The 22,811-nt window shown below is 35.2% G+C and overlaps 1 protein-coding gene across 1 annotated transcript in view; it reads right to left on the bottom strand.

The window, feature by feature from the left end:
• Positions 1 to 22,811, bottom strand: part of LOC138323909 (tubulin-specific chaperone D-like) — a 63,414-nt gene that overhangs the window by 6,415 nt on the left and 34,188 nt on the right. The window contains exons 29-36 of the mRNA XM_069268839.1: positions 21,836 to 21,889; positions 21,523 to 21,661; positions 20,251 to 20,372; positions 19,236 to 19,313; positions 18,084 to 18,173; positions 17,498 to 17,585; positions 15,348 to 15,457; positions 14,017 to 14,152 (exon numbers count right to left, since the gene is read on the bottom strand). Of these exons, the coding sequence (XP_069124940.1) occupies positions 14,035 to 14,152; positions 15,348 to 15,457; positions 17,498 to 17,585; positions 18,084 to 18,173; positions 19,236 to 19,313; positions 20,251 to 20,372; positions 21,523 to 21,661; positions 21,836 to 21,889 (799 nt within the window). The 3' untranslated portion in view covers positions 14,017 to 14,034. The remainder of the gene's footprint in view (positions 1 to 14,016; positions 14,153 to 15,347; positions 15,458 to 17,497; positions 17,586 to 18,083; positions 18,174 to 19,235; positions 19,314 to 20,250; positions 20,373 to 21,522; positions 21,662 to 21,835; positions 21,890 to 22,811) is intronic.

Below are 22,811 nucleotides of genomic sequence, written 5' to 3'. Positions count from 1 at the left end.
TAATGTAAACAAAGGCGTTTTATTCTCACCATCTGATATATATTATATAGTAGACCAATATACCTTCATCTCGAGATATATCTAGTAGCACATTAAAGCTAGGTATTTGTATAGATAATGCTCAAGATGTTTTGTTTGTAAAACTGAGACGGCCACATATCTGCTAACGAGGCTACTTTGTATCAAGACAGCCTGTTATATATACTTCACTTTTTTAAACTCTTCACATCAATCTTGCATGATGTTCAATTATTCTGTGCAGGCTGAGATAATGATACTGTGGCTATTTCACATGATCTCTACATGGGGACCCCTGCTTGTGAAACTATAGGGGTCTACCATAATATATAGCAATGTCTCTGTCTGCTTGTCTGTCCGTCTGGATGTTGGCTTCCAAAGATAACTTCAGAACTGATTGATGCATTATGTTAAAACTTTTTTATGGACAAAAGGTCAACTGCAAAGGTGATTTTTATCAAATATTGGTTAAAGTCACTGTAACAAAGGCAACCATTTAAAAGGTAAGCAAAGAACCCCATGAATTTTGAGTATTTTAATGGTCATCTGATTTAGATGTCTTTTTCATGTGAATATAATTGGGTAAAAATCATGGTTATTTTCATCAGCGACTAAGGCTCACATCAACATTAGTGGTAGACATCAACAGTAGTGGTAGGTATTGTTTCATCCTAAAGCATTACTCAGAATGCTACCTTTGTCTGTGCAACCTTCTTTTTTCTGTTATTTCTTTGTACTACACTGCCTGAATATATACGATATTAAGCTTCCATATGAAATGGATTTAATGGATTCTCTAGTTTAAATGACATGCAAATTGTAACATCCAATAATCTTCCAACATTGAATTTATACCAACATTTTTTTATTTCTTTTTAAAACTTCGTTTTGTATAATCATCCATTACTGTTTTTATGCATTAACTTTAGCTTCTAGGTATATGTCAGCAGCTGCAGCACCTCAGCTCCTAATCTTTTGTTTATCCAGATTTGCAATTAGTTGATGGAAATGTTCCTATAATAAAAACTCCATTTATCGAAATGGTTATTTAAACAGTTGTTTTGTTTGTAGATATTTAAACCCCCATTTTTTTTTATTTTATGGCATGTAAATCTCCTATTACTCAGCTCAGCATGTTGTAATTCTTATTCATACAATACTTATTATGATATAAAAAGTCATAAACTGTATAAGTATTATTGGATTATCTCCCTTTATCACTTGGTTCTCCCCCTTTATCACATGATTTAGGAAACATGATGATTTCCAACAAAAATGGCTTAAAAGCCATACTTTAAATCTGTGTAGATCCTTTCTATAGTTAGTTTTATAAACAACAGATTTTAATTTTCTACCTCCCTCCATCATTTCCTATATCTTTGAACAAAATAAAAGATTACACGCACGTAGAATTATCCATACATATTCGGGAAACAAAACAAATGTACTTAAATTAGCTTGAACGAAAAAACAAGAGGCCCAAGATACTTAAATTAGCTTGAACGAAAAAACAAGAGGCCCAAGAGGCCTTGACGGTCACCTCAGTGCTGATATAGAAAGAGCATTGCAAAGTTGGTTCAAATCTGTAAAAAGTATTTACAAATTAGAATAAACTTTAAAGTTGAACCTTCGTATTAGAATTTTTATTTTTTGTTTTTCATTTTGATAGTTAGTGTATTATGTTACCAAACCTTATGCTTAAAATTCCAATTGGCTTTGCCAATGTTAAACAACAAAACCAAACTAGAAGTCAGTCAGTGATTTTATATATTTCACTTTTTAATCTATGAAGATTATTTGGTTCCATCAAACCTGTGAATTCAGAAGAAGATTTTTGAAATTTTAGCCATTTTGACCCATTTTGTCCCCCCCCCCCCTCTGGTCCCTGGGGGTCAGCCAGGACCAAAATGGATATGGTGTTAAAATTCAATTTCGGGCTAATAATTCTAACCCAGTTTGACTCATTTCCTATTAAAACTAAGCAAATAATGTTCATAAATGTGTTTACCTATATACACTATAGTAAATTTGACTCCCTCCCCAGTGGAAAATCTGAGATCCCAGGGCCATGAAATTCACACATTTTGTAAAGGGCCTTAAGACCTTTCAATCTATGATTTTGCCATTTCTGGAATTTCAGAAGAAGATTTTTGAAGTTTTAGCCTATTTGACCCCTTTTGGCCCCACCCCTCAGGCCCCTGGGAGTCAGTTGTGGCAAAATTGCTTAAAAGGATTCAATGGTCGTCTCATACTGATAATTTTGACAACTTTTGACTTATTTCTTATTACAAATGACCAAATAATGCTCAAAAACATCTTTTCCGTAAATAAATTATATAGTAAACTTAACCCCCTCCCCAGGGTGGAATGCAAGACCCTAGGGTCATATAATTCACAATTTTTGTAAAGGACCTCAAGACCTTTCAATCTATGAAGAGGATTTGATTCTACCATTTCTGGAATTTCAGAAGAAGATGAAGTTTTAGCCTATTTGACCGCTTTTGGCCCCACCCCTCAGGCCCCTGGGGGGCTGGAACCATATAATTCACAAATTTGGTTGACCTTTGGTTATGGAAGGTTTCTGCAAAATTTAAATAATTTTGGTTCTGTAGTTTTGGAGAAGAAGTCGAAAAAGTAAATTGTTTATCGCCATATGAAGGACGACGCACGACTGGCGACGGACGACGACGGACAAAAGGCGATTAGAATAGGTCACTTGAGACTTCATCTCAGGTGACCTTAAAACTAATGCAACTTCATGGGTAAATCAATGACGATTCAGAGGATTTTTAGAAATTTGCAGAATTGAACAAGTTGAAGTTGCTTCATACATATAGTATATGAATATTGTAATAAGAAGACAACTAATTTTAATTATCCTTACTATATAGATATAAGTTACATAGATATCCTTATCAACACAAGTTAAGATAAGTGTCCATATACCAAATTCATGTAATTAACTGCAATTTAGATGTTTGGCAGCAGTCATATCACATACTACTTGAGCTAATGTATCAGACATTCATTAAACAAAAAGCTTCCGTCTATAATGGCTCTTCTGATGCTAATTAATGCAGATGTAGTTTCTGTTATTAATTAATGAAGCTTAATAATATAATTAAGTAAATTTTGTAATTAGTCTATTATGTGCACAAACTGTTAACAAAGTGATTCATAACTCATTCACCCCTGAATTTTCATAATGGACTGTTCTTTTCCTTGATTGAGGAGAGTCTCAATGTGTCTTCAGGGGTGTATGAGCTAAAGGAGTAATTTTGATTTACTTTTTGATGAAACATGTTTTTTACACTACAGAAAAAAATCAGACATTGCTGATGTAAAACCTGGTGAAACTTAATAAGCAGAAGTTTTATAATGCATGCTATTGGTCTCTGGGGGTCTCTAATCTCTAAAATCAATGTAATCTGACAAAAATTTCAATCCTGCACATGTGGGATATATGTTCTAATTAATTCAGCCATAGCTGACTGACCAATCATAAATCACAGATTTAATAGGATTCCAGCATACGGTTAGCAGCAACAAAACAGTATTATGTGAAAATTAAAAACCACTGAACCATTGCCCATTCATGGATTAATGATATTGAAAACAGGAGAGTTAGATTAAATGGTGACACCACATGCACTCTGAATGGTAAAAGTAGATGAACTGACAATCGCTAAACCAGTTAAGTGTGTAAAATGAAAGTCTGCAATATCTGACAACTGCACTGGACATATATTGTAAACATTTGCATAAATTTGGTGGTTTAATATCAGAAATAACCTTTTACAATTTACCACTGTACACTAGTGCTTCAAAAACCACTCTGTGTCTCTAGTGTACATATATACATTGTAATAAATCATCCCTAACTACTTGTTAACCTATTTAATTAATTTTCATGTGTTCTTTCCATTTGTATTGCAGACCCCCACCCCCACCCCCGGTCACACCCCACCCCACCCCACCACACACATTTTGTCACTCAAGCCCTCCAACTCTTGGTCAGACCTATGTTGGTCAAGAATGTAGAATGAACAGTAGGTATGTGATTTTTCTCTCTGCACTCTATTTTTTCTATACCACCGACACATATATGGCACATCATAAAATGAAACTGGTTGTAAAAGTTCAACAGAAATAACCCCAAACCAGTACTTTGTTGTTAATCATTGAGATGTTATTGCTAAAATCTGCTATTAATTGTTAAATCATGATTTGGAACCTCACAAGAAGATCTTCCTGAAGCATAAAATGCAACAATATTTTCCTTATGCCTGGTTAAGAATTATATATACCTCCCTGAGTTTTGCTCTGCATTTTACGACTGCACAGATGGCAGTGAGGAGTGGAGTTGATCCAAGTACATTCACATCTCCGTAACTAATTGGAAATCAGATGACTAAATCCTCTCCCAATTATACAAATCAAACATGTTCTATCAACAAGCCATCGAGATTCAGCAAGAAATTATTTTGTAACAAGCAGAGATTTTGGGACATGGTTGAGGAGAGTTGATTTAAAAACCTTATTCAGCTGAAGTCGACTGTAGAATCAAGGGTGTAGGTCGACAATGAGAAGCTGCTAGCAACATCCAAAATCAGAATTCAGATTGCTGTCAGTATTAAATTGGTTAATCAGACTTCAGTTCGAACATGAACTTATCGTTCACTTAATCATCCCAAATCTCTGGGTTTTCTAGCATATGACTGGCGCCTAAATCTGGGGATGTGATTTAGCAGTTCCGAAATTGCTTCTTTTTTTGTATTAAAACTGGTTTTAATTGATACTCACACATTTATCCAGATGTTGATGAAGTAATGAAACTCTTCAGTTTTTTAAAAGATATTTGTTCCTGCACTTGAAAGAACTTCAGTCCATAATTAAACCTTGAGAGGAAACTTTAACTCCAAAATGAATAGGTTTTTTTGAAGTAGGAAAGATTATTTTAACATCTTAAATTAACTCCATTTAAATGAAGTTTTGATTATTTTGAAAAAAAATAACCCATATACATGTACACAAAATAGTATTTCTTTCAATAATCAAATTTTGGAGGAAAATAACCCTTTTGAAATATAGTGAGGAATGTGATAAAAAATGTCTTTTATTACTTTTTCTGAATTTGAATACAATATACATGTTTGTGTGGCCTGGTATTTGTGTATTTACTTGTTAAGACTGAAGAGTTCACCAGGATACAGTTTCATCAATATTCCTTAAGTTTATGTAAGTATGATAATCCTCAACTAAATTCTCCATAGAAAAGCATTACAGAAGTTTAATAAGAGGAAAGTTCATAATAGAGGCTTTTAAGGAATTGAATTTCTTTAAGTTTATGAATGTTGACGAAACTGGAACCAATACCTTAAGCATTAAGAATTCTCAAGATCTTTACTTTAAAGAAGCTCCATCGCTAACAAATAGTATTTTTTCACTATCAAAAAACAGGAGCAGACGATTTAGTATTTTTCTTCAGTTACAAAAGTTACTTACATGTACACCATTACCACCATTGAAAAGTTAGAGCTTCTAATTTTACATAAAATTTAAAATATGAAAAATAATCAATTGCATCCCAAATAATTCCGTGGCACTATATCCTATATAGAATGAAGTACTGAGTGCGCATGCACCAAAGGCAAAAAAAACTACAAATGTATTTCATACTATATTTTGTGTTAATTAGGTATATACATACACGATTAAACACCAATTATTGTTCAAATGATGAATATCATTTATGCTCTGTCGGCGGTGGAGCATCTTTAAGATATGTAATGTATTCTGACTTATAAAAAAAAATTAAAGCTAAGGAAATCTTGAAATTTTGGAACATTTGCTGATATTGAGACCTGGAAGATATGTAGACAACAGCATAGACCAGTGAATTTCTCAGTTTCGGAGAAATTAAAACAATCACCGGTCTATGATAAATAATAAAATTTCATCAAAACATGAAGCAAAATGATAATCAAGACATAAGTCTATGTGTTATACTGTCCTAACCATTATATAGATATCTGTAGAAACATCCATGTACCATTTGAAAATCACAACACTTCAAACATATTTCTTTCTGCTTTTTTATCCTGATAGAATGAATACATCTTATGTAGATTTAACCCTTATATCTCCATATCAGCATCGTAACTCTTAAAACCTCGTATCCAAGACACAACACTTCATGATTTTATCTTTAATTACCTATCAAACTGAGACAAAACAAACAGACCGCTTCACACTCACAGGATTTTGTTACATTAAAGAGAAGATAACTCAACTAGAAAAGATAACGTTTCACACACCGCTGTTTCTCCAGCTACTTGTATTTATTATGCATTAAAAACAAACCCAGCGCATCAATGGAAAGTCTCATTAAGTGTTTCTGATAAATCTTGCAAGATAGGGCAAAAAATCTTTACAAAAGAGATGATCAATTCTGATAGAATATGCTACACTGAAGATTGAACAACTGCCTATGTACATCGAGACGAAAACCCCAGACCTATGAGCAGTCTCATGTTCTGATATGGTAGTGTTATGAGAGTTTTATTGTACAGGAAAAAAATTGTGTATTTTTTCCATCCAAGATGTACATGTGCATCTTTTGCATCTTCAAAGCGAAATGTATATGATGTGTTCTTTGATTTCGGCACGCCGGATATTCAATCCCCGTAGAGCTTGTGCTTCTCTGTACGAAATCTCACTCACTGAAATGTTTACTGCCGATAAATCCTAGTCTAAGTGGGTGAAGTAACGTATTGGAGCATTACGCCGATATCTCAGTGTTGGTTTTTATCAACGTTGAACTGGAAATGGTTCTTTTACAGACAAAAACCTTGCCTATAGCGTGAAACACTACAATGTGTTTGCAATATAAAGCATCATTGTGATATTATATCGTCTGGTATGCCGAATTTTCTGTATGCACGATAAAAACCAATATGTGCCAGGAATTACTTCACCCATATACACAGACCCCTGGCTGATAATATTACAAGCTTCTCTAGCCCGTATCTAACTAATTAAATCCTTCACATTCTCTTGTTTCTCTCATAACATAATTAAATCATATAGTAACACAATTTGAATATCTGGTTTATGAAGATTCACTTAATTGCTTCTGAACCAAAGACCACATAAAAGTTATATAAAATAACCAACCATATATCAAACTTTAAAGATGCTCCACCGCCGACAGAGCATAAACGATATTCATCAATTTAACAATAATTGGTGTTTAAGTTTAATCGTGTATATATATGTCTAATTAACACAAAATTAATATAAAGTAATTTATTTTGGTTTTGGTGCATGCGCAATCAATATTTCATTCTATATAGAACATAGAGTGACGGATTTTTTCGGATTGCAATTAATTGTTTTCAATATTTTTGTCTTGAAATAAAATTAGAAGCTCAAACTTTTCAATGGTGGTAATGGTGTTAAGTAAGTAACTTTCGTAACTGAAGAAAAATACTAATTCGTCTGCTCCTGTTTTTGATAGAGAAAAAATTCCATTTGTCAGCGGTGGAGCATCTTTAATTTTAAATTTTCAGAGGAAAAAGTAGGATTACACCGAAGTTTTGAATCATGCAAAAGATGTGGAGTACCGTAAGATCAGTGATTACGGGCCTCCCATAGACGAGTCCTGAACTCATGATTTTCCTATGAGACTCACAAACATTTTTACAACCCTCTCTAAGTCTTTGCACTGGGGCTCAACAAAATTTGATATTTAGCGCTCTGGACTCACTTTAAAAAATCCTACATAAATGTTACTTTTTAAAGTGTTATAATATTATAATTATCTTCCCTTTCTATTAATACAAGAGGCCTGAGAGGCCTTGACGGTCACCTGAGTGCTGATATAGAAAGAGCATTGCAAAGTTGGTTCAAATCTGTAAAAAGTATTTACAAATTAGAATAAACTTTAAAGTTGAACCTTCGTATTAGAATTTTTATTTTTTGTTTTTCATTTTGATAGTTAGTGTATTATGTTACCAAACCTTATGCTTAAAATTCCAATTGGCTTTGCCAACGTTAAACAACAAAACCAAACTAGAAGTCAGTCAGTGTCAGTGATTTTATAAATTTCACTTTTTAATCTATGAAAATTATTTGGTTCCATCAAACCTGTGAATTCAGAAGAAGATCTTGAAATTTTCACCATTTTGACCAATTTTGGCCCCGCCCCTCTGGTCCCTGGGGGTCAGCCAGGACCAATATGGATATGGTGTTAAAATTCAATCTCAGGCTAATAATTCTAACCCAGTTTGACTAATTTCATATGAAAAATAAGCAAATAATGTTCATAAATGTGTTTTTTCTATATAAATTATAGTAAACTTGACCCCCCTCCCCAGGAGAAACAGGAGACCCCAGGGTCATATAATTCACAAATTTTGTAAAGGACCTCAAGACCTTTCCATCTATGAAGAGTATTTTATTCTACCAGTTCCAGAATTTCAGAAGAAGATTTTTGAAGTTTTTGCCTATTTGACCCCTTTTGGCCCCGCCCCTAAGGCCCCTGGGGGTCAGTCATCTTAAATTTGTTTATAGGATTCAATAGCCATTTCTTAAGGATATTTCTGACAATAATTGACAAATATCCTGTTATAAATGACCAAATAATGCTCCAAAAAGTGTTTTCCCTTTATAAACTATAGTAAACTTAACCCCCTCCCCAGGGGGAAACCTGAGACCCCAGAGTCATATATATATATAATTCACAATTTTTGTAGAGGGCCTTGAGACTTTCTATCAATGAAGAGTATTTGATTCTATCACATCTGTGAGTTGAGAAGAAGATTTTTGAAGTTTTAGCCTATTTGACCCCTTTTGGCTCCACCTATCAGGCCCCTGGGGGTCAGTCGTGGAAAAATTGTTAATTGGATTCAAAAGCCATCTCATACTGATAATTCTGACAACATTTGACTTATTTCCTATCACAAATGACCAAATAATGTTCAAAAAATGTCTTTTTCCCAATGTAAACTATAGTTAACCTGACCCCCTCCCCAGGGGTGAACGTGAGGCCCATGGTTCATATAATTCACAATTTTTGTAAAGGACCCCAAGAACTTTCCATCTATGAAGAGCATTTAATTCTGTCATTTCTGGAATTTCAGATGAAGATTTTTGAAGTTTTAGCCTATTTGACCCCTTTTGGGCCCCACCCCTCTGGCCCCTGGGGGGGCTGGGACCATATAATTCACAATTTTGGTTGACCTTTGGCTATGGAAGGTTTCTGCAAAATTTCAACTAATTTGGTTCAGTACTTTTGGAGAAGAAGTCGAAAAAGTAAATTGTGTATCGCCATATGGCGCACGACGACGAACAAAAGGCAATTAGAATATCACTTGAAACTTCGTCTCAGGTGACCTTATAAATTGTACAAACGTGACAAGATTACCTTGAAGTATGCTTTTTTATTGATCTGTTTTGAATTTAATTTACATGTAAAGAGGCTTTCTGTGATAGAAAATTGGTGGTAAAAGAAAAACAATCTTTGAAATGCAAGAAACTCTAATACAAAATTTAATATCATTTAATATCATGATGGTACATGAACATATATAAGATTCTCTCTGTCAAAAAAGGGCCATCAAATCATCAAATATATATGAATATACAAAGGTTATTATGATTTGGTTCTCACTGGTATGATCCGTTTACAAAAAATGAAATCATTGTATGTAAATTACTCTAGCCCTCAGGTTTAATAATTCTATTTTAACTACATCAATTATCAAATGAGATATCTCATTATTCTTTCTGTATTCCTTTTTTAATAATAAAGTTAAAATTACTCAGCAAAGATTCCCATTTAACCCATTCACCCCTGACAACACCATTAGACTCTTCTAAATCAAAGACTAGACCAGTCCATTATGAATCTCAGGGGTGATGAGTTAAATTTAGACTCATTCTGATGTAGGCCTATACCATGAAACAGAAGTTTGTATTAGACTGTGCACTGGCTTACAATCATATCTGAAATATATTCCCTGAACTCGTGACTTTGAGAGAGACTGTACGAGGTGAACCGAAATTAAAAAAAAAAAACTGAAACTTTTCTGAAACATGTGTGGATCAATTTATCTGTATTCAAGTGGTTAAAACTAATGTAAGTTATACATCAATGGGTGCTGGTGACGACGTGGAGCAGAGTGGTTTTAAATTAGTTTATAACTAACCCCACAGCCGACTGTTATGAGCTGTATAAAACCTGGGTGGGGTGGGGTGGGGGATAGATGGAGGGGGTTAATGGAGAGGTGTCTTTTATGAAATCTAAAAAATATAATGATCTATTTCAATGATAAAAGATTTATATATAATAAGTTAAACAAAAAAAAAAAACCCCAAGAGGGTCAAGGGGTGACGTACATATGCTGTCCTGTCAATAGGATCCTTTCCATTGCATCCTGTGATATATGGAGGTAAAGCATTCATGTCTTAGACCTCTCTATGTAATTTAACAAAGCATGACAATTTATGGACTCGTGCCCTATCCGGGCCTCGAACTCACGATCTACGGCATCTAATGGCCTAGCCAAACATAGCTGCACCTTCTACCACTGTGCAACATGCACGTCTATGTGGCGTAGTGGTAGAAGGCGTTGGTATGTTTGACTAGGCGATTGGGTGCCGTAGATCGTGAGTTCGAGGTCCGGACAGGGCACGAGTCAATAAATTGTCATTCTTTGCTATATTGTTTTTCTTTGATATTTTAAAAAAGATAACAGTTTTGAAAAAATAGTTATGGATAAAAGTCCTATAATAAACAAGTTATATTGATCTATTACCGCTATGGATAAAATTCCTAAAATGAATAAATTATTGATCTTTTATTCAAAATAAACAAAACCAGTAGCCTGGGAATTTTATGGCAATTTCTTGTAAGCATCATGGAAAATTATCGAAAGCAATTGTAAAATTGACTGTGGAAATATTTCAATCATTTAAATGTCATTAGCATAAAACATATCAAACAAAATACACTTACCACTCAAAACATTCTGACTATACTGATTTACACTTAATGGAAATGTAGGGCTAAGTCTATTCTCATGATTGACTGATTCAAGCTAAATGTATTTACTTTAAATTTCAACAATCATTTAGCATTAGTGTGACATTGGTTTCAATGTAACAGATGTAGGCTGGGGGTTTAATTTCTCATTACAAAATAATGTATGCAGATATAACTGTAAATGTTCAAATATTGAATTAAATCAATTTAAAATAACTTAATAGAGCATGAAATATGATGGAAAAAGGACTGTACATGTATACCATTGGATATTGGTAAGAGAGGATTTATATACAGTGGAACTCAATTAATACAAACTCGAAGGGACCAAGATAAAACTTCCAGTTATCATAATGTTCGAATTAAGCGAGTTCTCATGTCTAATAACAATCTCTTGGTATAAATAGACTAGTTCCATGTCGTAAAATGATGTGAACAAGACAGATGCCAAAATAGCCGATGAAATGCTGTTCTACGGCAGATTTAAGAAAAAGAAATCTGCATTTTCGGCAATCTCGTTATCCAAAAAATCTCATTTTGAGTTATAAGATCATTTTATGTATGATTTTTTTTTTATTTGGACCAAAAATTTATTTCGTATTTTCCGAGTTCTTTGAGTTTTCCGAATTTGAATTTTCGGAGTTTTACTTTGTTTCTAAGAGGGCTTTGTATCCACTAGGTTCCTCCTGTAGACCTAGAAGATGAACCACAACAAACATGAACTTTTATAGCAGGTTCTTAAGAATTCCCTTTTAAGAGATTTTCTATTTGTTCATTATAGATATTGTATACAAAATGTATCTTTATGTCAAACATCATTTTACTGTTTTGCCAAATTACATAATACCAGTGGAAATTTCCACCAAAAATATCCAGGAACTACTTTTAATAAAACATATACAAATGTAACATAAATCATAATCACCCTCACTGACAAGGAACACGAGAATGATGACAATAACATTCACTTGCTGTTGAAAGGGAAACAAGAGGCCCAGAGGGCCTGTATCGCTCACCTGGTTTGTAATGCCTAGTAAGGTTCATTGTTTCTTTTCTGAAGAAATTTGAATATTTACCTCTAATTCCCCTATTGGGCCCCACTCTTTCTTCTCAAGGGGGTCAGAGCCAAAAATTATAGGAATTCTGTTAACCCCAAGGATGTTTCTGGGCCAAATTTGGTTAAAATCCAAGCAGAACTCTAAGACTAGTAGCAATTTATAGGATTTACCTAAATTTCCCTATTGGGCCCCGCCCCTCCTGCCCCCAGGGGGTCAGAGCCAAAATTTATACAAGTTCTATTCCCCTTCCCCCAAGGATGTTTCTGGCCAAATTTGGTTTCAATCCATGCAGAACTCTAGGACAAGTAGCGATTTATAGGATTTACCTCTATTTCCCCTATTGGGCCCCGCCCCTCCTGTCCCCAGGGGGTCAGAGCAAAAATTTATACAAGTTCTGTTCCCCTTCCCCCTAGGATGTTTCTGGCCAAATTTGGTTACAATCCATGCAGAACTCTAGAACAAGTAGCGATTTATAGGATTTACCTAAATTTCCCCTATTGGGCCCCGCCCCTAATGTCCCCGGGGGGTCAGAGCCAAAATTTATACAAGTTCTATTCCCCTTCCCCCAAGGATGTTTCTGGCCAAATTTGGTTACCAACCATGCAGAACTCTAGGACAAGTAGCCATTTATAGGATTTACCTCAATTTCCCCTATTGGGCCCCGCCCCTCCTGTCCTCGGGGGGTTCAGAGCAAAAATTTAAACAAGTTCTGATCCCCTTCCCCCAAGGATGTTTCTGGCCAAATTTGGTTACAATCCATGCAGAACTCTAGGACAAGTAGCGATTTATAGGATTTACCTAAATTTCCCTTATTGGGCCCCGCCCCTCCTGTCCCCAGGGGGTCAGAGCAAAAATTTATACAAGTTCTGTTCCCTTTCCCCCAAGGATGTTTCTGGCCAAATTTGGTTACAATCCATGCAGAACACTAGGACAAGTAGCGATTTATAGGATTTACCTCAATTTCCCCTATTGGGCCCCGCCCCTCCTGTCCCCGGGGGGTCAGAGCCAAAATTTATACAAGTTATATTCCCCTTCCCCCAAGGATGTTTCTGGCCAAATTTGGTTTCAATCCATGCAGAACTCTAGGACAAGTAGCGATTTATAGGATTTACCTCAATTTCCCCTATTGGGCCCCGCCCCTCCTGTCCCCGGGGGGTCAGAGCAAAAATTTATACAAGTTCTGTTCCCCTCCCCCCAAGGATGTTTCTGGCCAAATTTGGTTAAAATCCATGCAGAACTCTATGACTAGTAGCGATTTAAAGGAAATGTTGACGAACAGACGGACGACGGACGGACGGACGGACGGACGGACGGACGACGGACGACGGACGACGGACGACGCGCCATGACATATGCTCACCGGCCCTTCGGGCCAGGTGAGCTAACAACTCTTAATATTGGACAGTTTTTTTTAACACCATTTCAACAGTCAGGTTCATTTATGCAGGTGCCAGGTAATGGAGGTGAAGAAAACCTTGAGTAACTGGAGAAAAACCATCGACCTACAATCACTATCTATCAACAACTTATTGTGGGTTTTAAATTGACTGGACATATAGGAATGTGGTATAATGGATATCTGGATATCTGCTATATACCTGGTATATATATTATTGTACTACAAATAGAATATCCGGAATTTGTTGTTTTGTGTATTATTGTATTCCGTCTCCATATCTTGTTTTCTATGTTTAGTTGTTCACTTCAGGTTTCAGGGAGAATAAAGAAAAGTTGAAGACAAGGAGGTGTTTGATTCTCTTCATAATATCCCTTCACATCCTCTCACATTGCCAAGCCAGTACATATCGTAACCCTTTGTCAACCACATGCACAATGGTGTCAAGCAGATTCATCATAATTTATAATTCTAGATTTCAAGAAACGATGATTTACCTGTAATGAAGCCTGTTGTCATGACTTGGTATCTTTAGCGGCATCAGATTTAACAGCCAGTTTGGGTTGTGGAATATCGAGAAGATCACAGAGCTGGTTTCTGATTGGTCGTACTTCACTGATTTTGTCATTGTCCCTGAAATCAAAGAAACATTACGTAACTAATCTGATGAAAAGTTACAGGTGGTAGTGTTGGCCCTTAACTCTGACATTTTTTCCTACTGTAATCGACCCAAAAGTACCCAGGATGCGTAAAAAATTAAGCATTATTCCACAAAGTAAGCTATATATCAATTTGCAAAAGAAATCGGTAAGAAAACCAACAAAGTTTTCATATTTTCAGTCTGTATTTAATTCAAAGTAAGTGAAATTGAAGCTTATTAAAGGGGGAGGGCGCTTATAGGGATGGGGACGCTTATTGGGTGGAATACAGTATGTGAAGTTTTATAAAAAGTCTCCATGGAATGATGATATTAATGAGAGCATTCACAATATACAGGATTCTTTTATTCATTTCTTAATTCATTTTTGCAAGATATATTATCTTTGATATTACAGTGTATATTTTGGATGTTTTAATGAAAGAAAATGTGCCTTGTGTCGACTATCAAACTACATACAGAAATCAATTTAATGAATATATAAGACAGACTGTTTGATGATAAACCTCTGATGACTTCAGTGTATTCTGTATTTTTTATATTACAGAGTTATCTGCCCTTGCAGGTAGGTATCGGTATGATGTCATGTTTTTAGGAGAGTAACATCATACTTTTCACACACAAAATAATGACATCACAATGGATAAACCGAACCACAAGGGAGGTTACTCTGTAATGGGCTAAGACAGAATTTTCAGAACTATTAACTTAAAGACAGTAATCAGCTGTTGGAGCTCGTTTTACTACTCCATACATTATATGTAGTTTTTACTTCTAAAGGTGTCTAATTGTGTCAAAAAGTCGAACTGCTTGCCTGAGTGACAGGAACAGTTTGTTGTTTGGCTGACCTATAACAAGAGCTGTTGGAGAACAGCAAAGCTCGCCTATTACCCCCTAAAGGGCCCCAAATTGGTTGTATTATCACGTTCAGCATCCATACACATTAGGAAAATAAAATCATAAACATTTATGATGACTTAAGCTTAAACAATTGACGAAACAGAAACTTGTTCAAAAACTTTAACGTGAAATGGGACGCCAACGCTGACAGCGACGCCGACGCCGACGCCGGGGTGACAACATTAGCTCCCCCTATTCTTCGAATAGGCAAGCTAAAAAGGCAGTAGTTGTACATTTATTCAGGTTCCATTCAATATGAAGTTAACTCACCATGCACTTTCACTGATGATCGTCATGGCGTCATCTAGCGCCTCCTCTGGGGCGACGTCGTCGTATGTCACTAGGGCTTCGTATAAGTTATTGGCTGTAGCCTTACGAATCTGCAAATAAAAAACAAAATTAAGCCGCGGCAAAAATCCATATGAAAAGTTGTTATCATTTAATTTATTTCTTGACAATACATACTGTATATTCAGTAGGTGTTTATTTTCGCTTTATTCACATTTTTATTTAATTCCGCTAATTCTTGTACCAGTGAAATATTCAGAAAGTCAATGATACACCTGAAAATAACAATTTGAAATATTACAGGAATTATGTAAGTGAAGCATGAAATTTAACCACTGCAAATAGGCTGTTTGTGGGAAACCATGAAATATTGGCCCTGTGAATTTAAAGAGCTATACTGTACTTGAAATCTATTTAAACTAATGCACTAAAAGAAAATTAAATTATTTTATATTATTTTTTGGGTTCATTAGACATACATATACACGATTAAACACCAACTATTTTTCAAACGAAGAGTATCATTTATGCTTTGTCGGCGGTGGAGCATCTTTAAGGATTTTTTCCAAATCTTTAATGATGCATGTGTCTTTTTGTGAATAAGCTTCTATTAACATTCTTTGATAAATTTTGGTTACAGGAGAGTTGAACATTAGCTAGAAATGCCTTCAGATGAAATCATACATGGACGTGATTGGGCAGATATATGGGCAATCCCAATTTCATCACAGGGCATGGACATTTTAAAATTACATCACAAAAGTCTAAATCTATTAAATAGCATTACATACCATGTTTTTTAAAAGGTCTGGTGCAGACAGGGACACAGTTGGAATTGTGAACAACTGAAGATAATACAATTATATGTCTTTCACACATGGTGTCGTCTAGGGTATCTAGTTCTGGGGTGATGTCATTGTCAGTCACCTGGGCCTTGTATTATAGCTTTTAAGACACTAGACTACTTTTTCTTTTTTTCCAGAGTGTTGGACATGAGAAGAAAAGTAAGAAAGGCAAACAAGCTAATTATATATCTGTGTTTTTTACACAAACTCAATCTGACATAGAACCCATACCTACCCTTGGGTATTTGTGACTGAGGGTTCATACCAACCCTTGGGTATTTGTGACATAGAACCCATACCTACCCTTGGGTATTTGTGACTGAGAGTCCATACCTACCCTTGGGTATTTGTGACAGAGAACCCATACCTACCCTTGGGTATTTGTGACTGAGAGTCCATACCTACCCTTGGGTATTTGTGACAGAGAACCCATACCTACCCTTGGGTATTTGTGACTGAGAGTCCATACCTACCCTTGAGTATTTGTGACAGAGAACCCATACCTACCCTTGGGTATTTGTGACAGAGTCCATACCTACCCTTGGTAATTTGTGACCAAGAACCTATACCTACCCTTGGGTATTTGTGAGAGAGAACCCATACCTACCCTTGGGTATTTGTGACAGAGAGTCCATACCTACCCTTGGGTATTTGTGACAGAGAGTCCATACCTACCCTTGGGTATTTGTGACTGATAGTCCATACCTACCCTTGGGTATTTGTGACAGAGAGTCCATACCTACCCTTGGGTATTTGTGAGAGAGAACCCATACCTACCCTTGGGTATTTGTGACAGAGAGTCCATACCTACCCTTGGGTATTTGTGACAGGGAACCCATACCTACCCTTGGGTATTTGTGACATAGAACCCATACCTACCCTTGGGTATTTGTGACAGAGAGTCCATACCTACCCTTGGGTATTTGTGACATAGAACCCATACCTACCCTTTGGTATTTGTGACTGAGGGTCCATACCTACCCTTGGGTATTTGTGACAGAGAGTCCATACCTACCCTTGGGTATTTGTGACAGAGAACCCATACCTACCCTTGGGTATTTGTGACAGAGAACCCATACCTACCCTTGGGTATTTGTGACAGAGAACCCATACCTACCCTTGGGTATTTGTGACAGAGAACCCATACCTACCCTTGGGTATTTGTGACAGAGAACCCATACCTACCCTTGGGTATTTGTGACAGAGAACCCATACCTACCCTTGGGTATTTTTGACAGAGAACCCATACCTACCCTTGGGTATTTGTGACAGAGAACCCATACCTACCCTTGGGTATTTGTGGCCCATTAAGACCAGTAGCTGAAACAAAGCTTTCTTTTTCACTTCTGTGCCAAACTGTAACAGCTCACAAAACCTAGAAACAATAGAAATAATATTACAGGAATCTTATTAATTTGTTTGGCTTGTTTAGTTTAAAGTCCTGATAACAGCAAGTATCATTTATTAATAAAATACAAAACAAAAAAAGATGTTAGAGCCAAGTGGTCTTTATTCAAAGTGAAATTATTTGAAATTGGCTGTTAAGGTCATTAAACAGAGGTGATTACTAAGGCAGGTGTCACTGTATTTGATCATGAGTCAGAGTGTTATGTAGAAGCAGATGCTTGGATGATAATTAAGAATTATGAGCGTCCATATAATAATTCATTTTCAGATATAATGTGAAAAGTGCTGCTTTCACAAAACAGCAGTGACACTACATGTTTTTTTTTTTTGTGTGTGCTATGAAATTTATCAATTTCATCTTCGAAATGTTATTTGACTAATATTTTCTCAAGTGGGATATATGCACATTTAAAAGAAAAAAAATCTCTCGACTCCAATATTCACGAGATTAAGGATAATTACTTACACATCAGAGCTGGCTATGAGTTTCTGAGGGTCACCACTTCTTGATATTTCCTTTTTGGTAAGCTCCAAAATCTTCATGGCAAATTCCTGGCTGAATATTAAAAAATATAACATTAAAATAGTTATCAAAAATTAAAATCAAGAGTCATTTGTCTGCTGATATAAGAAAATCAAGTCTTTTTCTGAACTAATGAACTATGTTTTAAATTATTTGCTTGTCCATTACCAACTTCAGAGATCAATCTAGGTTTTGAGGAAAACTACCCTTTTTCAAAATAGGGGAAATGTTTGGCGAAATATAGGGGAATTTGAATCTTCTTATTTTGGTCCAAAATTATATGCATTTTGACGAAAAAGTACTGTAAAACAACCAATTTTATTATTAGATTTAGTAAAGCAAAATTTTAAGCTCAATAATGAAAAATTCATATAATATGCAGTAGCTGTATGATAAATATAAAGAAATTTGCAAACAAAAGTCTAAAAAATTTAATGAAAAATAAGTGACAAGGGAAATTGTGTTACAAAAACGGTCATTTTTTAGCTTCAAATGGGGAATTTTTAAATCTTCCGGGGAATTTTAGGCCAGAGGGGAATTCATTCCTTAAGGGGAAATTTACCCATAAACGGTAATAAATCAGAGCTAGATTGATCCCTGCCAACCTTTGTTCATTTTATAATTACTAATTAATGTAACAATACAATGTGTTAAACTTTAATGTCATTTGGACTATTTAGCCGTTACATACAGATTTCCAGATTATACAGGTTTTATTTCCTTTTATAATTATGAAGGAAAATGTCATACAATTAAGGGGGAATAAACAGGAATCTAGATAAAACAAGGTATTGATAGCTGTATTGCTACAACAAACTTCTTTAAGTGACTTTCTTGCTATAGCATCCAATTTATAAGCTATAAATGCTGTGTAAGTCATTGACAAAAAGGGACAAGACAGGACACAATGGGAAACGGCAGGAGAGACATGGTACAGCATCATTTCATGGCGAGGATGTAAAATCTTGTACAATTTTTCCCAGACTGATATCATATGACATTAGCTCAATCACCCCTGAAGACACATTTAGACTCTTCTAAATCAAAGACTAGACCAGTCCATTATGAAATTTTAGGGGTTAATGAGTAACTTACTTTTCATCCTCCGCAAATAAGTTTAAACAGCCTTTAGATAATAGTTGATTTAACATCTTCAGCATGGGAAGGGAAACCCTGTAATGTATGAAAAACAACAGCATTAGAGTATAAGAATATAAGCAAAACGTAATTTTCATTTTTATATTCATTAACATTGTGATTTTAATTTTTTTCATACATGGCTATTTGAAGTGGTTGATAATGTTGTAAGGAAACTTATGAAAAGTTTGCATCCAAAAAATTTACTCTCTAGGAATCTTATGTTTTTTTTTATACTTAAAATTATTTTATTAATATATTTCCAGTTCATTGTAACCATGGTTATTTTGTGGAATATTTTTTTCTCTCTGTTGACAGTCAGCTTTCAAAACTTTAACAAAGTGCCATTTTTTTTTTCAATTTGCATTTATGAATATAAAACTATTTGTGAAACTTTACACTTGAATATATTCAGGGAGATTTAAAAGAAGCGAAAGTCGTCCTGTTTAGTAAAAATTTCCATGTCACCAATAATTCCACTTTAACAGTATACAAATTCACAGAAAACAATACCCTGGTGACACGTATCACTTATTCAAATAACCATTTTTCTTATTTAAAGATAATCAAATGTTAACGATTTATAAAGAGAAAGATAATCTTTATAGAAACAAAAATGAATTTTGAAATCAGTGAATACGGTACTGTATTCATGCTAATGAGTGCCCACCTCCCTATAAGCACCCCTCCCCTCTTCTGGAGAAGGAGTTGAAAGATTACATAAACGCCCCAATTTCATGGACTTAACAATGTTTTAAAACCGTGTGATGTTTATAACATTGGCATGGTATCCCATATTACATGAACTTGTGAATCGTGACGTAATAATGTGTCTCAAAAGAAAGCAGCTAGGCATTTTCATGTTTACTTTTAATACATTTATGTGCAATGAGTTTCAATATTGCTGACTTCCTGTATTGCTATATTGATCAATAGTCCTTGCAATTGCTCAGTCAATCTTATATCATCTTACCTGTCAACCTTAATGTAGTTTTCAAATATCTTGATGACAACATTGACAAATTGAGACATCTGGGCTACGTCTTTATTGATTGTCCTCAGGTAGTTATGTAGAGAGCCGCTAGAGTAGATCACCTGGTCAAATAAACATCAGTTTGAGATTAAAATAAATCTCAGTTTGAGAAGTTTTGTGTAAGCGGGGCATGGTTACCATTCAAAGGTAACAGTAACCCCTATTGTCATGTTGATAATGAGAGATTTCAGTACACAGTATGAGGCTTAACAACTGCAGAAAATGCCAAAGTCATATTTATGATATCTCTGTCTGCAAAACAGAACTAACCTGAGTTTTTTTCCAAATAAAGTGATAACTGAAACTAATTAACACTTCTTTGTCAAGTTTCTCTTTGTGCTGCCAATATCATTCATATTCCAGGAAAGATCTTCAAATTGAGGCTGCAGCAATTCACAACGTGAAAATACAACACATGATGACAACCCTATAGCTAACCAGTACCACATTGTACATTCGCTTTTAGTCTTCATGTATCCTTAGCAGGACATATTTACTTTTCCTTACAGCACCAAGACAATCATCCTATGAAGTATGTGAGAAAACAATCAAATTGAAATTAGACTTGTAATTCTGTTCCATTACGATACTCTACATTACGCTCCAATACAAGATCTAACAACTCAATGTTCAAGGTCACCTCAGCATGACCTTTATTTAGTTAGCCAAGGAAATCTCCGGTGTGATTTTTTCTATCGACAGTATAAACAGCTACTAGCTACATATAGTATGTCCCGAGATGTTCCGATTCTAGACTAGGGATCATGCTGAGGTGACCCCTAACGGGACATTGTTAGATCTTGTATTGGATCATAACGTAGTGCATTGTAGTGGAACGGAATTACAAGTCTAATTTTCACTAGAACTGTCGCCAGTGTGGCCGACTAATACCCCTGTTGCACATATTTATTAATAACTCTATTAATAGGGGATATTGCAGATCCCTATATGTAATAAGTAAATTTTGTTTGCAATAAAATACGTTTAAACTAAACCCTATATAGTTTATTCAACTCTCCTTTAATGTCAGGGTTCTGTGTACCAAATTTTATCAAAATCTGTCAAGTAGTTAAGGAGGATTTCGCCCGACACAGTTGTGTCTATAGACAGACAAGACGGATGGACAGACAGACACCATTTCAGTATAACCCAAACTCCCCCCCCCTTAACTATGTTGCGTGGGGTATAATGAGATTGGTGAGAAATACTTACCAGTGATTCTGTGAGACCACCCACGCTGACGGTCAGACCCAACATCACACTGTACTGGTAGGCTGGACACTTCAGGAGCTTCGTAAACAGAGGAAAGGTGTCGGATGGGGCTGCCCAATTCACCGCCTCTGACGCCTCTCTGAAAACAAATAATGTATTATGCGCAAAATGAACCAGTTAAATTTTCATGTAGTGTATATAACTGCTTTAGGACAGAACCACTCTTACAGTAGTAAACAGTGGATATAATATCATGTACTGTCTAAATCCAGCAAACAAACAAGGAATATACAATATATCAAAGGTATCTTACCTTGGAAAAACTTCTTCTAATACTTGTCTGTCTGGAATGTGTGGAATTTCTGGTCTAAAAATAAAGGAATGATTTTCAAATTAACTTTAAAGTGAATAGTCGGGCAAAGAAAACCAGTCTAAATGCGTTCATTGGCCTTCCAAAAGTTCTCACATATTAATACGACGGTCAAGTTCGGTTTACGTTTCCCAGTTTTGACCATTGAAATAAAGAAAATTTGAAAGCATTGAAAGCGAGGCTGCGTGGAAATGTAACCACGGACATAGTCAGCCGGGAGGACGTTTTAGGATTCCTATACTTTAAATTAATTTCTTCGTTTTCAGACATATTTTGACAAGAGATTTTCTTTGCTATTTAATAAGAAATTATACTTGATACATCCACACCATTTTTACCGATCCTTTGCCCGACTGTTCACTTTAAGATTTATATATTTAGAAAATGACTACTTTCTTAGAATTGACGATGATTCATTTCTTGGCATAAGTTTTCTGAAAATGAATTCTGTCATCTTAAGATAGTTGCTGCTAATGTTCTAACAATTTATAGCAAATATCACATGAATTATTAACTTCAATAGACTAAAAGTCTGTCAAAATAATATAAATTTTTATACTTTATACAGTAACACATGGTTATAACGATACTTCCTTGACCAACAAAATCACTTTGTTATAAGCATTACCTTGACAGAGAATGAAAATTACTACATTATCACCACAAATTTCTTGTAAGTGTGTGCGTTATACACATGATGTACTGTATTCGTAATTTTTTCCCCTTGTGAAATGACAACAATTAAAGAAGTTAAAGATGCTCCACTGCCGACAAATGGTATTTTTTCACTATCAAAAACAGGAGCAGACGATTTGGTATTTTTGTTCAGTTACAAAAGCTACTTACTTCACACCATTACCACCATTGAAAAGTTTGAACTTCTAATTTTACTTTAAGTTTAAAATATAAAAAATAATTA

The sequence above is a fragment of the Argopecten irradians genome, chromosome 5, assembly GCF_041381155.1.
Source record: "Argopecten irradians isolate NY chromosome 5, Ai_NY, whole genome shotgun sequence".
Lineage (NCBI taxonomy): Eukaryota > Metazoa > Mollusca > Bivalvia > Pectinida > Pectinidae > Argopecten > Argopecten irradians.
The sequence above is the reverse complement of the archived record's forward strand: the minus strand, read 5'-3'. Positions and strand labels throughout refer to the sequence as shown.